The 16,008-nt window shown below is 52.6% G+C and overlaps 1 protein-coding gene across 3 annotated transcripts in view; it reads right to left on the bottom strand.

The window, feature by feature from the left end:
- MYO18B (myosin XVIIIB) overlaps positions 1 to 16,008 on the bottom strand; it is a 233,625-nt gene that overhangs the window by 170,516 nt on the left and 47,101 nt on the right. For all 3 annotated transcript variants that reach the window (XM_082416250.1, XM_082416251.1, XM_082416249.1), the window contains one exon: positions 20 to 193. In XM_082416250.1, the coding sequence (XP_082272376.1) occupies positions 20 to 193 (174 nt within the window). The remainder of the gene's footprint in view (positions 1 to 19; positions 194 to 16,008) is intronic.

Genomic DNA, 16,008 nt, shown 5'->3' with positions numbered 1-16,008 from the left:
AGAGGCAGCAGTGTGGTACCTGAGCTGGCCTCCTCATCCTCCGGGCCCCGGCGGCTTGGCCCAGACGTCACTTGCTCAATGATCTGTCGCAGGTGGTGCTTGAAGGTGGCCGTGTTCAGCTCCTCATACTCGCAGCCCAGGGCCTCTGCTGCGTGGTTGGCCGACTCGAAGTGCATGAACTGCTTCCGGCCCACTGTGCAGGGGACAGAGCAGAAGGAGGGTGGTGAGGTCCTGGGCGGGTGGTGGGCGGGCGACCAAGAACACTTCGGAGAATCTCGCCACCTCCCACCCTCAGCAAGAGCCTGAACAACTGCCCAGGCCTGGGCCCCCAGCTGATGGCCCTGGGCAGGAGACGCTTTCTCAAGAGACATGTTTGTCCTATTTCCCTGCCATTTGCATTGCTCACTTTCCCAAAGCAATTAAAAATATCATGGGGAACACTCTAAACGTGGGACTGGGGAATGGTCAGTAAGAGTATGACTTACCCACCCACATACCCACTGACCTATCCAACCACCACCCCTGCCACCCACTAACCTAGCCACTCAACTACCCACCCAGCCACATATCCAACCATCTAACCACCCTCCTCTTTATTCAATACATATTTCTGGAGCTCTTACTATGGGACAGGCACTGTGTCAGCCTCTGGGAAATCGGTGATGAGCAAGACAGACAAAGTGTCTGCCCTCACGGAGCTTACAGTGTTTTGAGAGAGGGAGACAATAAACAAGTAAGCAAATAAATAAATATTTCAGGTGATGAAATTATAAAGTTGTTTTTTCCCTCTAAGGAGAAAATAAAACAGGGTGATGGGGTCAAGAGAAACTGAGGGAGTTGGTATGGATGCACGGTGGTCAGAGGCGGCTCTATACGAGGATGTGATAGGTGGACTGGGGGTATGAAAGATGAGAAGGAGCTGGCCACACACAGAACCAGGGAAGCGCTTTAGAGGCAGAAGGAGGAGGTGGCGCAAAGGCCCTGAGGCAGGAATGAGCATGATGTGTTAGGGAAGTGCCAAGAAGGTCCGCGTGGCTGGGATGTAAGCGGGGAGGGGAGTAACCAGACGAGGTTGGAGAAGCAATGGGGAACCTCTCTATGGACTAGTATAATGCCACTTAATATCAGCAACAAAGACTGTACAACACGGTCAATTCTTATATTCAAAATGTTAAATGAAATGGGCTAGAAAATCACGCCACAGTATGACATCAATTGTGTAAATCACTCTAAACTACTATTAAAAAAAATAACAAAAAGGAAATATATCCCAATACGAACAATCACAGGGTAGGGGAATTTTTTATTTTCCAAACTTTCTGCAGTGGTTCTGCACTAACTTTGTAATCCAAATTTTAAAAAATAATGACTTATTAAAGCAAACACTAGTTCCATCCTTAAGTAATTTTCTCCCAACTCCTATCTTCCCATAAATGTGTTTCCTTCTTTGAAATAAGAATCACAGCTGCCAACAGAGATTTCTCAGTCCATCAGAAAGAGATCATAAGGGCCCAATTCTTCAAACAGACATCTTAAAGAATCTGCCTGGTTTAAGAAAAATTTGGAAATTTGGAAAAAGACTTTATCTGGGGCCTTGACAATACCCAGGAAGAAGGAGCTCTGGCCACTGCTTATCAAGTCCTCCTACATGCCAGTTATTCAGCACTGATTATCTCAAGAACAGCATTTTATTACCTCCATTTTAGAGACTGAATCTCAGCTTTATCAGAGAGGCTACATGGCTAGTAAAAAAGTCCTGCCACTTTATTTTTATTTTTTTAAATTAATTAATTAATTTTTTTTGGCTGCATTGGGTCTTCGTTGCTGCGCGCAGGCTTTCTCTAGTTGCGGTGAGCGGGGCCTACTCTTCGTTGCGGTGCTTTGACTTCTCATTGCAGTGGCTTCTCTTGTTGCAGAGCATGGGCTCTAGGTGCATGGGCTTCAGTAGCTGCAACATATGGGTTCAGTAGTTGCGGCACGTGGGCCCTAGAGTGCGTGGGCTTCAGTAGTTGTGGCTCACGGGCTCTAGAGTGCATGCTCAGTAGTTGTGGCGCATGGGCTTAGTTGCTCTGCAGCATGTGGGATCTTCCCGGACCAGGGATCGAACCCATGTCCCCTGCATTGGCAGGCGGATTCTTAACCACTGAGCCACCAGGAAAGTCCCCTGCCACTTTAAAAAATGGTGAAGAAGGTAACGATGGTGGTGATGACGTGGTGATGATGGTGGAGGTGATAGTGGAGATGATGAGATGATGATGATGACGGTGGTAATGATGGTGATGATGGTGGTGATGGTGATGATAGCAGTTACCACTCACTGACCCCATTTTATTCAACATGTCATCTTTGTTCAGCTCATGGCTTTTGGAGTCAGAAAGCCTGTCTTGGAGTTCCAGGTGTGACACAGAAAAAAACTCAATACATGCAAGTTGTAATTACTTATTATTATTATTATTACTATTCTTGAATCTTCACAAAAGTCCTCGAAAGCAGTATTATTCCCATTTTACAGGTGAGAAAACTGATTCGGAAAACTCACCAGAAATCAGGCTAAGTGGAAGAACTATTTCCCCAAAATCAATCCTTCCAATGTCACCTTTAGGAAATTTGTCAAATCCTTGTGTCCCTAGATAAGACTTTCTTTTAAATGGACTCACTAATCTTTTTCACGTACATAAATACCTTGGGAAAGGAAATGTTATAGCACTAACTTAAACAAGAACCCATTTGTTGAAGGAGGTCACTGAGAGGATATGACCACCAGGTGACCTGCGAGCTGGCCCTGGGCAATTAGAAGCTCCTCACCCCCTCCCCTGCCCTTGGAATATACATCCAGCCCCTTCCCCACTCCCACGGTGGGAACTGTTACAAGGACACAGCCTTGAGAGAGCGGGGTGTTACTGAGACCATCCAGAAGGTCTCCCGTGACTGAGCCCAGTTCCGGCCTCTATAAACTTTAAGACTCTGGCGGGCGGGGGTGGAGACCTACCCTTCTTGCAGCATCCAAGACAAGCCCTGTCTGTCAGTTCCCTTGCATATTACACCTGCCACCCACCAACCTGGAGTGGCTGCCTCTTTCTTCAGTCTCTCCCTGCTCTCCACCACAGTGGGGGCCAGTTTCTGAACCAACACTGTTATCACTTGTCACAAATAGAAAGTAGAAATAAATACAATATGCGTACAGAAATACCATTAGATTCTAATTAGATACAGTTACCTGGGAGTCTGAGGTCTGCTTTCTCTTTGTTGAAAAAGGGAGATTAGCAAGTATTACAGAGAGGAGTTAAAGGCTACTAGCCCTGAATGAGATTTCCTTCTTCCTGTGATGGGGTTGAAAGTGAATTAAACAGGAGACGACTGTCTAGGTGGGCAACATCCTGCCTCTTTCCTGCCCCATCACCTCCACTGCCACCCTCTGAAACAGTCTCCCACACTCTGCCCACAGTGACCTATAGCCTCGCTGAGCTGGGGAGAGCTCATGAAGGGGCTCGGCAATGGTTGTTTCTGAAAAGAGGAGCAGGAAATGGACTGGGCAGGACTCTCTAGGTCCCGCCTGACTTAAGGGGCATATTTCCAAATGCGCTGAGCAGCAGCCCGCTGGTGAAACCCAGAAGGCACATGGGAGCTCTGCCGGGAAAATGTATTTCTGCTTCCAGCTCCCGAAGGCTGGCCAGGCACCAAATCCAACCCCATGGGCCCCTCCGTCTTCGTCCAGACCTGGGTGGAGGCCACGCCTTCTCAGTGGAGGCTGAGAGCCCTGGGGCAGCACCTGCGGTGAGGAGAAGGGGACTGGGCAGGAACACAGACACCGGAGCAGACAGGGTCTGCGTCCCGTTCCCGTCATTCCCAGCTGGCAGCCCTTGGACCAGTCTCACAGCCTTTTTGAGCCTCAGTTTCTTCATCTGCAAAACGGAGTCATAAAACCTCAAACACCTCTTCGCTGGGCTGCAAGGACTGGGCGAGATGGTGGCACGTGAGCTTCTCAGCAGAGCACCTGGCCCTGAGAAGGTGCTGAACAAATCTGAATTCCCTTCTCCACCTGCAAAACCAAAGAGGGCACCATTCACCCCAACCCGGATTGCCCCGTCCTGGGGCTGCAGGGACTCCTCCAGCAGATGTGTCTGTTGCTTCACGGAGAGCGTGTGTGGAAGGGATAGCGAACTGGTGAACTCCGGATGCCGGTCACGCCCAGGGACTCTGAGCCCACCGAGGTCGTTTCTCCTCCAAGGAAAGGCGGACACACGCTGGGCTCAGCACTTCCCACCAACCTACCCAAAGCCGGGGACAGAGCTATCCTCGGAATGCCACCGAGGTCGGAGATGCCAGTACGCAGAGGGCTCCAGCCCCCGTGAAGCCACCACCAAACGAACGAGGACAGCCACCAAGCAGGGAGCGTGTGCCGTGTGCCAGGCACCGTGCCAGCACTTCCCCCGCCTCCTCGCTTTCCTCTTCTAAGCCCCTGAGATCATTCAGATATGGAACGGAGTAGGTAAGGTCTCATCTCCTGTCCAAGGTGGTTCCAGGAGGGAGGGGCAGAGGGGGAGCCCCACCCTCCCGTGCTGATGTCACACCGTGTGCAGCCGCCCGCTGTTCTGTGCCAGCAGAGGTCTGTGTGATCACTGCTCTGGCCTAAGAGAGCTGGCACCAGGAAGCGTTCAATAAACATTAATATGGTGAGTGATGAAATGAAACAAGGAGTCAACGACGAAATTAACATTTCTCACTGATGGCCAGCCCTGCCCAAAGTGGCAGATCTCCAAGATCTGGGAGAGAGAAACACTGTGTTTCCCTCTCCCCCAAAAACCAGCCCATCTGAACCTTAGAGCTGCCTTCTCTAACAAGAAAGGTCAAATAGAAGATGAAACAAAAGGGAGAGAGGCAGAGAGAGGCAGAGAGACGCAGAGAGACACAGAGAGACACAGAGAGACACAGAGAGGGAGAGGCAACGAGCCAGAGGTGGAAACAGAGAGACAGGACCAAAAAAATCTTGGAGGGGAGGGTCTGTGGATTTTTCCCAGCCTCGTAGCCCACCCCATAGGGGATCACACACTCTATCAGGATGCTTTCTTGCCATACAGCAGGAGGCGAGGAGGCTGTGCCCAGAATGATCCCAACGCCAAGTGCAGAGACCATTTCAGGCATGTGCGTTTGGCTGCAGCCATTCTGCTGGTCACTGGTGGGAAACAGGGCCCCGTGGCAGGCGGGCCCAGGGTTCGGCTCTGCGATGGGCTTTCTCACGCACACCATCTAGGAATCCTCTACCTCTTCTTCTGCAAACACCACACAAGGACATGTGATGGTGACCCACAGGAAATGCTCCCTGGTGCCCCACCCGTCACCTATCCTCTGTCTCACCCATCCAAGAAAAAAGAATCAGAACGCAAACTCCCAACAGTATTACAAAGGTGACCTTAACATCACAGCATCAGACAGCAGCACCTACAGTACCCCTTCCCAGGGCCAGGCACTGGGCTTGAGCACTGGATACCGCTGCCTCATTTAACCCTCCCTGCAGCCCTACGAGGTCAATGCTAATATCGCCCCTTGACTTATGAGAACACTGAGCCGCAGAGAGGGTGACCTTCCAAGGTCATGCAGCTGGTAAGTGGCAGAGGCAGGATCTGAACTCAAGCCTTCTCACTCCAGCTCTCAATATGCTAACCATGGGCCCGTGCAGAGGAGCTTTCTCTCATAAGGGGGTATTGTCCTGAAACCAGAGTCTAAGGTGAAATACCAAGAACCCTTAAAATTACCCTTGAGGATCTCTTAAATTGTACAGTACTGTAGCATATTTCCCTAAGTCCAACACTGCCAGCTTCCCCTCCAGTGGAACACCAAAGGAAATGGGTGGCTTGCCTTTAGGGCCCATGACATATGAAAAAATATGTATCTGTAACCACTGGCCTCACATTTGCCTTTGCGTGGCTGGATTTACATAAATACAATGCATGTCTGATAAGACCGCCCACCCTTGAAACAGTTCTATATTAAAGAACTACTTGCAAATACCAGTTCTATTATTATGCTCAGTAGCAAATGGCCCATGCACCTCGCCATGGCCTGGAGGATGCACACCGGGACGTGTCTATACAGAGCGGGAGGACGCTTGTATGACCTTGGCTGATCTCCCAACTGCCTTGCGAGGTCTGCAGGCTGAATACTGTTAGGGCTGATTTATAGTAGAGGCCACCAAGACCCAGAAAGGGACACCGCCCTGCCTTGAGTCACACAGCTGGTAAACGGCTGAGCTAGAACTTGAGTCTAGGTCCCCGGACCCCCAGGTCATGGCATGGGGTTAAGGGCGGCTCTGGTACTCCCAATATCCCACGTTAGACCTAGCTTGAGCACACACGTGGGCTGTAGGTCAGGTCAAAAGGAAACAGGGGCAGACTTCACAAGGCAACAGGGTGGGCGGACCAGAGCAGGGCTGTTGCTTCTCCACAGTACCCCCTGGCGCTCACTGTGCGCCCTACAGCTGAGGGCCTTCTCTCGTACTGGCATTTGCTGCAGAACAGGGTATGGGAGGATGTGGCACGGATTAACATTCCCGGCCTTCAAGCAGAGAAGAAGGTAAGGCCCTCCGAGTGCGATAACTCGGGTGCGTGCTCTATGCTGCCCCCCAGAGGTCCCTAGTGGGATGGAGCCCCAGTTGCCCACGGCGGCAGCTGGTTTTGGTGACACTCTTTTTGGCTGCCTTCCTTCCCTACTTCCCTTCCTCACGCCCCTCCCAGGACTTCCTGGGATCACCTCCCACATGAAAGTCTACCCCTTGAACCCTTGTCTCAGCAGCTGCACCCATTTAAAGTGCCAAGGCTCAGAGAGGGCCTCAGAAGGTTCTCTGAAAGGGAGCCAAGTTCTTGGCACGCTGCTCTGTTGTGTGTGCGCCTTTGTCTATCATTCAGAAGCCATCTGCACATCTGAGGTGAGGCCTGGCCCCAGCCAATGTGCTACCAAGGGCAGGGCTGAGTCAGAAACTCCCCGGGTGGCCAAAGGGATATGGAGCGGGGCACAGAAGCCACACGGCTGGGGCTCAGAGTTTCCCAAAGGGGCTCCTCATAGCGGTTGTTCCATGGAACGTTCATCAGCGTCACAGGGGAAAAATGAATTCTGCATTATACCAATGTGGGCATCGCTTTGGTGAAACAAGTTTCTTAACTTTGGGCCATCTCAGAGCCTTTAAAGTATATCATATGAAGCTCCAAGAAGGGGATGTTCTGTTCAGACTTATTTGGCCTTGCAATGCTTTTATAGAGTATCTTGATCTAATGTCCCAGGAGACACCGGTTTAGGAAATACTGGCTTAGCTCAGAGAGCCCTCGATTAACCAGGTGACCGCGGGCAAACTGCTTTACCTGAGTCACTTGCCCAAGATCACTCTGCTGGTGAGAGGCAGGCGGGGATTTGAATAGAAGAATGAATAAAGGAGGAACGAGAAAAAGAAAAAAGAAAAAAAGGAAGGAGTAAGGGAAAGTTATGGAACTGTAGTTTCTGAGCTGCTCAGATCCACCTGCAAAGGCAGGTTTTTCCCTTTATGCTCAACACAAAAAAAAACCCGAGAAAGAGGAAAAAATAACACGACTGTTCTCCCCTCATGCACCGTGAGTTCAATTGCTATCAACTACTGTGACCTCCTGCATTTATTAATAACCAAGTTATTTCTCCTTCCGACAGTAGCCATGCTGCTGCTGAACTACTGAACGTGATGTGACTTATTTATAACGCCGGCGCTCCCGGTTCACATTTCCTCACACAGAGGTTTACAGTTCGGAGGCCTATGAAGCAGGAGGCCACCTGCAGGGAACAGACAAGCCTAAAAGGCTGTGGGTGCTACGAGAAAAGGCAGCGCTCCAGAAACAGACTGCGCAGGTTCAAATCCCACCTTCGCTGCCAAAAGCCACGTGATGTTGGGGAAAACTGTCACCTCTTTGAGCCTCAGTTTCCTCCCCTGTAAAATGGGACTCTACCCCATGGAGTCCTTGTGAAGCGTCAGCGTGGTTCCAGGTGCAGATCGCTTAGCACAGGATCTGCTGGATAAATGTCTAGGATTATGATCACACTCGGAGAATTCTGCCCAGGGACATCAAGTTCAATTGTTGGGATCCTGGAAAATGGGACCGTCTTAAAGGCCAAAACTTTGAGTCTCTTCCTGCATCTTAGGGCTCCCGCCTGTTCCTGCTGCCCCCGGGTGCCATGCAGCCCTGCAAACCTGGACAGACCTTAGAGAAAGTCACCTGTCCATCTGCAGTCAGCGCACCCCGTAAGGCCTGGCCAACAAGCCGTCAATAAATCGCTGCTGAGTCACTCATAATCCAACATAAATCACTGCTCACGCCCTATCAACTGGAAAGACAACACTGGGACCACCCCTGATGCTCTAGCGTTCTGGACAAAGAGGGCTTGCTGAACAAATCAGCTGGGGCAGCATCCAATTAAACCAACCAAAATGGGCTGCTTCCCTGCAGGACTGCTCTAACCTTGAGTATGCCAATGTGCATCGGGAGTTGACAGGAGAAGGGGAGCATGGGTAGGGGTCTCCTGGACTAATTTGATCAAGAGGCTTAAGGAGAAAGGCGTGGCATCTTTGGGATGGTGGGCAGTTGTGGAAAGAACCAGAGGCTGGGCATCCAAAGGCAGTTTCCGCCTGGTTGCAAGATCTCAAACAGGAAATCTCACCTCTCTGAGCCTCAGTTTCCACATCTGTACAATGGGATGGTTCCTCTCCCAATGGGTCATTATAAGGATGAAACAAGACACTGGGTGTGAAACTGCCTGGGAGTGTCCCCAGAGCAGGTAATCCGACCTGAGAAGCAGAGTCACCAGGGAGACCTCAGTCGAAGGCGTCACTCATCACCTGGGGGAACTGCAGGAGCAAAGGCTCAGGGGTGGGACCAACCGGTGAGTGACCTGTGTGAGGTCACACAGCTAGTGAGGCAGAAGCCAGGATTAAACCCGGCTCTGGTTGGCCCCCAGTCCAACATTCTTTCCATATTCAAGGGTCCCTCACCAAGGTAGACTGAGCAGGGTTCCCTCAACTTATCACACTGTCTCCTTTGAAGCTGGGGCCCACGGGAAGCCCAGGAACAACAGCTGGTTTTTCCGGAGTACTCACCACATGCCTGGCCCTGTGCTAAGCACTTAATCTCATCAGTGTAAGAACCATATGAAAAGGTATGATTACTAATTCCCCATTTATTGATGACCACTGTGGACCATCCAGCAGAACGTGGCATGAAGAATAGGGAGAAAGGCTTCAAAGACAGAACTCCTCGGTCCCAAATTGAGCTCCTCCCCTTCCTGAGTCCAGGACCTTAGATAACTGCCTTTATCTCTCTGAGCCTCCACTGACTCACCCATAAGATGGGTATAACCCACCATACAGAGTTAACAAGGATTAAATGGAATAACCATGCACAGCACTTAAATCAAGCCTGGCAGAGAGCAGATTCTCAGTAAACAGTAACAGCTAATAATCCCATCACTAGCATCATCATCATTGCTGTCAGCAGTATTGTTATGCTCTGTCACTGAAGGGTGAGACATGCATGTACAGTGAGGTCCTCACTGAGTCACAGCCTCCTGGAGTCTCTGATGGGCAAAGAGACGCCAGAGAGTGTCCATCATCCCCACTGGGCAAGTCCTTTCCCCTCTCTGAGCCTCAGTTTCCTCATCTGTAAAATGGGGTAATGGTGCCTACTCCAGGGCATCATTGAGATGGCCAAAGCTCTTAGAATAGTACCTGCACCTTGTAAGCACTGGATAAATGTCAGCTGCTGTTATTACTTATGGGAAACAGAGGCCAGAAAGAGGGGAGGGGCTTTTGCAGGGCCACCCAGCAAGAGTGGCTAAGCCAACCTGAAGTCGGGTCTCTCGGGGGTTCCATCCTCCTCCCCCTGCCCTCCTGAAGCCCGGGGCTGCCGGCAGGGAAGCCTTCTAGCATCAGCCACTTCAGGGCTTTGTGGCTTTTATAATATAACTGTTTACATCCCACAGCCGCCATTCCAGCTTAACAAATGAATTCAATATGCTTAGAAAATGCCGAATCAATCCTTGCCTGTGGCCCAGAATAGGCCCGGCTGCGGCAGCTGTCGGGCAGGGAGCCAAGCCACCAGCTGGGGGCCTGTGGGCGCGGGAAGGCAGGCGGAGGACAGGGCCCAGGCAGGGACCAGACTCGGGGGTGCGGGGCCTGCTCCAGGGCCACGTGGTAATCCTCTCTCAATCCCGCAGCACCGGTGCCGGGGTCTGAGGTTGGCGCCTCGCAGACGGGGACATGAAGGCCCCAGGCCTTGCTCGGGCCACCACACCACTGCTCACCGAGGCTCTGCTGTCTGGAGCATCCTCCCTGATTTCCACTCTGTTTGGGAGATTCGGTTCAAGGGTCCCAGGCCCTAGGACCCCTTGGGCGGGACTGACCCCTCTGAACTTTGGGTGTCTCCTGCCTAGAATTTTCTCCTGGCGTCTCCAACGTGCCTGTCTAGGTCTCCCTCCCTTGATCAGACGGAAGTTTTGTCTTGGAATGTAAGAACGGCTTTGCCGAGGGCCTACCATCCAATAGGCATAGAGAAGAAGAAGAAAAGGAAGAGAGAAGGAGGGAGAGGAGAGAGAGGAAGGAGAGCAGTAAGGGGGGAGCGGAGGGGGAAGAGGGCGAGTGGGGGAGGAGGAGGAGGATGAAGAAAAGGAGGCCGCGGGGGCGGGGGGAGGGGGGAGGATGGAGCAGCATGAACGCAGCCACGGCCCAGGTGTTCAGAGAGCCAGACTCCAGTCTCACATCCCCCCCAGGCTTGTGAGGCTGCAGTGAGCCGACCCTTGTGAATACAGGCAGGGGAATCGAGCCGTGTCCATGGAAATGTTCAACCTCAAACATGCCCCCTGGTCCAGCAGGCCCAGGCCCAGGCCCAGGCCACCATGGCGCCAGAACGCTCACCCCTGCACCGCCTCCACATACAGGGATGTATGCCCACGTGGCGCTGTTTAGAACCCCCCAAAGCAGAAGACTGCCCAAATGCTCATCAGCTGGAGAAGTGCGACATCGACTGAGGCCCCCTCGCTGGGCAAGCCCTGCAGTTAAGGGAGAGAACAAGGGGCGCTACTGTGAGCCACAGGCAGAGAGGCCCACGCCGTTCCGGCACGGGTAGAAGCAGAGCACGTGGAAATGGAGCCGGTGTGAACTTGTTTGTATTGTAACAGCGCCAGCCAGCCACCCCCGTAGTTGTCACGTGCACAGGTGTAGCTCGTGCTCAGTCTAAAAGGCCTGAGGGTGAGGCCTACACTGGGGACACAGTGACACAGCCACGGCCACTCTCTGCTTTTGAGAGGGACTCCAGCCACGTCCGCAGCCACAACTGGGGGACGGGGTCAGGGACTCGATGTGTTACTGTTCCAGCTACTTATGAATCTATGATGATTTCGAATCAAAAAGTTTAAGAGAAAAAAAAAAAAGCTAGCCTGTTAGGGCAGTGGAACTAGCCTGGATCACACGGTCATGGTGGACACACGACATGACATGACACACTTGTCAAATCCCAGAGAATGTACAACACCAAGGGCGAACCCCAAGGTAAACTGGGGACTTCGGTTAATAACGGTGTATCAGTATTGGCTCATCAGTTGTAATAAATGTCACCTTTGCACCTTAACAACGGTCACCTTTGAGGTCAGGAGGATCAAGGGAGTGGGTGGGACCTGCTTTCGACATTCTGTGTTCGTCTGTATTGTTTCCATTTTTCATAGGAAGACAACCTTACAGTATTATTTGTGCAGTTATTTTAGAACAATAAAAAGAGTAAAGTGCGTGAATACATGGTGATTGCTTTGCGTTGACGGCATCACTGTTGCTACTCCCCGTGGCCTTCTGTGCTCAGGGTCTTATCCGGGCTTGGGGAGCATCAGGCCACCTCCTCCTATCCTTGGACAGACTCCCCTGGCTGCTAGATGTCGGGGGTGGGGGGAGGTTCCCAGCAGAAGGTAGGGGGCTGGGTTCCCGTCATCATTACAATCGTCTCTTCTTCCTGCGGGCCCCTCCGGGCTCCCCGAGTTACGGCCCCATCCATTCAGGGACTGATGTCTCTATTAGAACAGGCACGGAGTGGTGGCCGACGGGCAGCCTCCCTCCATCACTCCATTACAGGCCCCCCCCGGGTTATACATGGGCCCGACTGCATCATATATTAGGCAATGGAGTCAGCAACAAGTAGACTGGAAAATTTAGTAAAAGACAAATAAATTAAACCTCTCATCAGCCTTCAGAGCCAAAGGAAAGCAAAGCAACTCGGCCGTCAAGGCAGATACCGCATCCTTGTTATTTTGGATTCTGAACAGTACTGTCATTTTTATGGAGTAATGAGGGACAGCGGGCAGAGTGACAAAGAGCCTCAGACTTTCCAGGGAGGGTGTACGTCTCTTACAGCTACGGGACCACAGGGATTGGAGAGGATTAAAGACCAGCCCGAGTCATCTTTGTAGACTCAAAGCTTTGCCGGGGAAACGCCTGGATGGTGGGCAGGTTTTCCATTAACAATAATAATAGCAATAACAACAAGGGTGGCCGAGCTTTACACATTCAAACTGAATAACTTAAGCCTCCCAAGGACTGTTTATCCCCAGTCTACAGATGAGGACACTGCGCCTCAGAGGTGAAGAGAGTCACAGATCACACAGGAGAGCTGGGGTGAAACACAGGGCTGCCTGGCCCCAGAGCCCATGCTGTGAGCGTCGATTCCGAGCTCTCCTGCCTCGCTTCTGCTTAGCGGATGCCCTTCCAGATGAAGGAACGGAGATGGGAGACTGGGGACGGAGCCGAGAAGCTGCTCTCAGAGGGGAGGTGGAGGTCCGAGCACCCAAAATGCACCCAAGGACTGGGCCAGATGAGCGGCCTCACAGAGGAGAAGGACACTAGCTCTGGAGGCAGACAGGCACCGATTCTAACCTTGGCTCCACCACGTGGTGCCGTTTGGCCTCGGCAAAGTTACATAACCTCTCTGAGCCTCAGCAGCCTGAACTGCCAAGTGGGACTTCCCTCCCTACCTGTCACGGTTGCCGTGGGAATTAGAGGAGAGAACACAGGTTAAGTGACTCCCAGCCTTGGGCTGACATGCAGGACAGCAAGACCCCGGGAGGATTTTGTTCAGGGAACATTCCTGAGAAGAGGGTCCTGACTGGTTTTAATCTCACGCAGCCAAGAGGTCCCGAGACAAGAGAATTGTTTCTTGCTGCAAAAAGGGCTCCGAGTTCCTCCTTGATTTACTCTCCTGTGGGAAAAGGGTCTTTAGGGGCATCAGAGGATACTGGGGGGCACTGGTAATAAAAGTAGGGAGCAGAAATCCCAGGAGCATCCTCCTGCCATCCCAGCAGGGAGCCGGCAAGTATCTCCAAGCTTTGCGACTCCCTAATTCACAACAGCAGCTCTGACAAGTGCCTGGCACTGAGCTTAGCCCTTGACATACATTTCACTTCATCTGCTTAGCAGACCTGTGAAGTCACTACTGCTTTCAATCCCATTGTATAGGTCGGAAAACTGAGCCTCAGAAAGCTTAAGTTCCTTGCTCAAGACCAACATATGGCCACACCAGTATCTCTCACCCGACATATTCTCGAACCTCGTCACTCCCCCATCCAGGGTTGGAGTCTAGACTGCCTGGCCCTTGAAGCTGTGACACAGAGCATGGCAGCAGTGACACTGCATGATAGCTGAGGCCAGCTCAAAAGAGGTGATGCAGCTTCCATGCTGCTCTCTGGAAGCTTCCTTGGAGCCCCGAAGCCGCCAGGCCACAAGGAAGCCCGATCAGGCCCACACTGGGACCCGAGATCTGAGACTCGGAGAGACAGAGGTGCCCGGCTAGTCCCGGCGACTCCAGCCCCACTGTTTCTGGGTCAGCCACCCTCTGACCGCAGCCCAGCCGAGCCCTTCCAAACTGCAGACTCCCAGGAGCTTGGGGAGATAATAAAATGATCATTGTTCAAGCCACGGAACAACATGGGGCTGCCAGGTCATGGCAGCAAGGTCACATGACCAGTCACAAAGCTAGCAAGTGCTGGAATCCTCACTTCCACTTGAGCACAAGACCGTGTCACTCCTGACTGCTCTGACCACTACCCCACACTCTCCCTGGCCCTCAGAACCTTCCTCGAAGCTGTGGAAAGAGCACTGGACTGAGAGTCCGGAACTGGACCCCGGTTCTGAAGCTGCCATTCACTAGCACAGAGGTTTCCCCATGTGCCCTTCAGCAATGAGCTGCATTCCCTGGAGGCTTGAGTTCTCCACCCCGACCCGGCCCATGTCAGGGCAGGCTTTGATGCCAACAGAGCCAACAGATAACAAAAAGCACTTTGCAAAGAAAAGAGAGTCAGGGCTTGCTGAACCCCGCCCATGTGCCAGGTGGGTGGGATGCAGCCATTACCTGACTAACGATGTAGAAGGTAGACAGGGTTTTACCATTTTACAGGCACGGAAGCGGCGGTCCAGAGAGGTGAAACCTCTTGCACAGGTTAAATCACACAGCCAGGAGGTGGAGGAGCCTGAACTCAAGGCCGGCTCTGCCCACTGCAGGGCCCAGCGTGTCGCTCCTCCCCCACCCTCTCCTTGTCAAGTGAGCTCCAGAGAACAACTGTTTGCTGCCATTCAAAACCCATGGGTGCCAGCTGATTGTTCCATGGGCCACATTCTGCCAAAGGAAAGAAACACGAGGCTGGATAAATGGTTCCCTGATGGCTCCTGAGGGACGGCCCAGGCCATGAGTCTTGGTTCACAGCAAACCATCCCGCGTCAAATCACCCAGGGTTTTCTGCCTGCCATACCGAGGCAGCCCCCAGGGCCCCCTCCCACAGCCTTCCCAAGGGACCCAGCAGGGACAGTGAGCTTGAGAAACAGAAAGGAGGTGGAGACAGTGCAGACAGAGGGAAGAACGCGGCCTCTTTATGACCGGCTAGCCGGCCGAGCCAGGAGCCACCGGGCCTGCCCATGGGACGCAGCCCAGAGCGAAAGCATTACTAGCACCGCAGCCGTGCGTGAGACCCCAGTCGGCTCTCCGCCGCCCTTTCTCCCTCTTCCAGAGGAGGCTCCGGCGAGCCCCGGAACTTGGCGGAGGTCACACACAGCTAAGTAAGAGGCCAAGCTGAGACCTGAACCCAGGACTAGCTGACTTCGAGACTCCCGTGTCGCTGCTCTGCCACATTCTAGTGGGGTGCCCTCTCTGACTCCGACGCTGCCCAGGGCACTGCTGATGACAGGGTGATCCAGAGCCCCACAGGCAGCCAGCCTCCTGGGGTCAAGAACACCAAGTCATACGGGCTGGAGGGACCCAGAAGGTGGTGGGGGAAGGTCACGGTGGCAGCGCCCTGCAGGAACTCAGGGGTCAGTGGGGGCCTAATGCCACTCCCCCAAGAGAGGAGACTCAGGGGCCCCCAGGAGTGTGCTGGGGCCGTGACTGATTACAATGATTTAATCAATCACGCCTGTGTAATGAAACCTCCAAAAACCCCGAACGATTGGGCTCAGAGAGCTTCCAGGTCACTGAACACACTGAGGTGCCGGGAGGGTCGCACAGTGAAGGCAGGGAAGCCCCTTGCTCTATAACTTGCCCTGCGCATCTCTTCCATGCGGCTGTTCCTGAGTTGTATGCCTTACGATAAACAGGTACTGGTAAGTATAAGCCCTCCTAAGTTCTGTCAGTCATTCTAGCAAATTATCAAACCAAGGAGGGGTCTGTGGGAGCCCAACTTTATAGCTGGTCCATCAGAAGTACAGGTGGCCCAAACTTATGAACAATGTCTGAAGTGGTACAGTCTCGTGGGACCGAGCCCATAACCTGCACTAACTCCAAGTAGTATCAGGAGTGGACTAAATTGTAGGACACCCAGTTGGTGTCCGGAGAATCAGAGGACTGGTTGGTGTAAGGAAAACCCCACACATTTGGTGCCAGAAGTGTCATGAGTAAAAATAGGGCACCCCAGTGAAAAAGTGACATCACCAGCCCTTGGAGCCTGTGAGGCCAGAAGCAGCGGCACACAGGGCCA

Source organism: Balaenoptera physalus (genome assembly GCF_965194825.1).
Source record: "Balaenoptera physalus genome assembly, chromosome: 12".
NCBI classification, from domain to species: domain Eukaryota; kingdom Metazoa; phylum Chordata; class Mammalia; order Artiodactyla; family Balaenopteridae; genus Balaenoptera; species Balaenoptera physalus.
The sequence above is the reverse complement of the archived record's forward strand: the minus strand, read 5'-3'. Positions and strand labels throughout refer to the sequence as shown.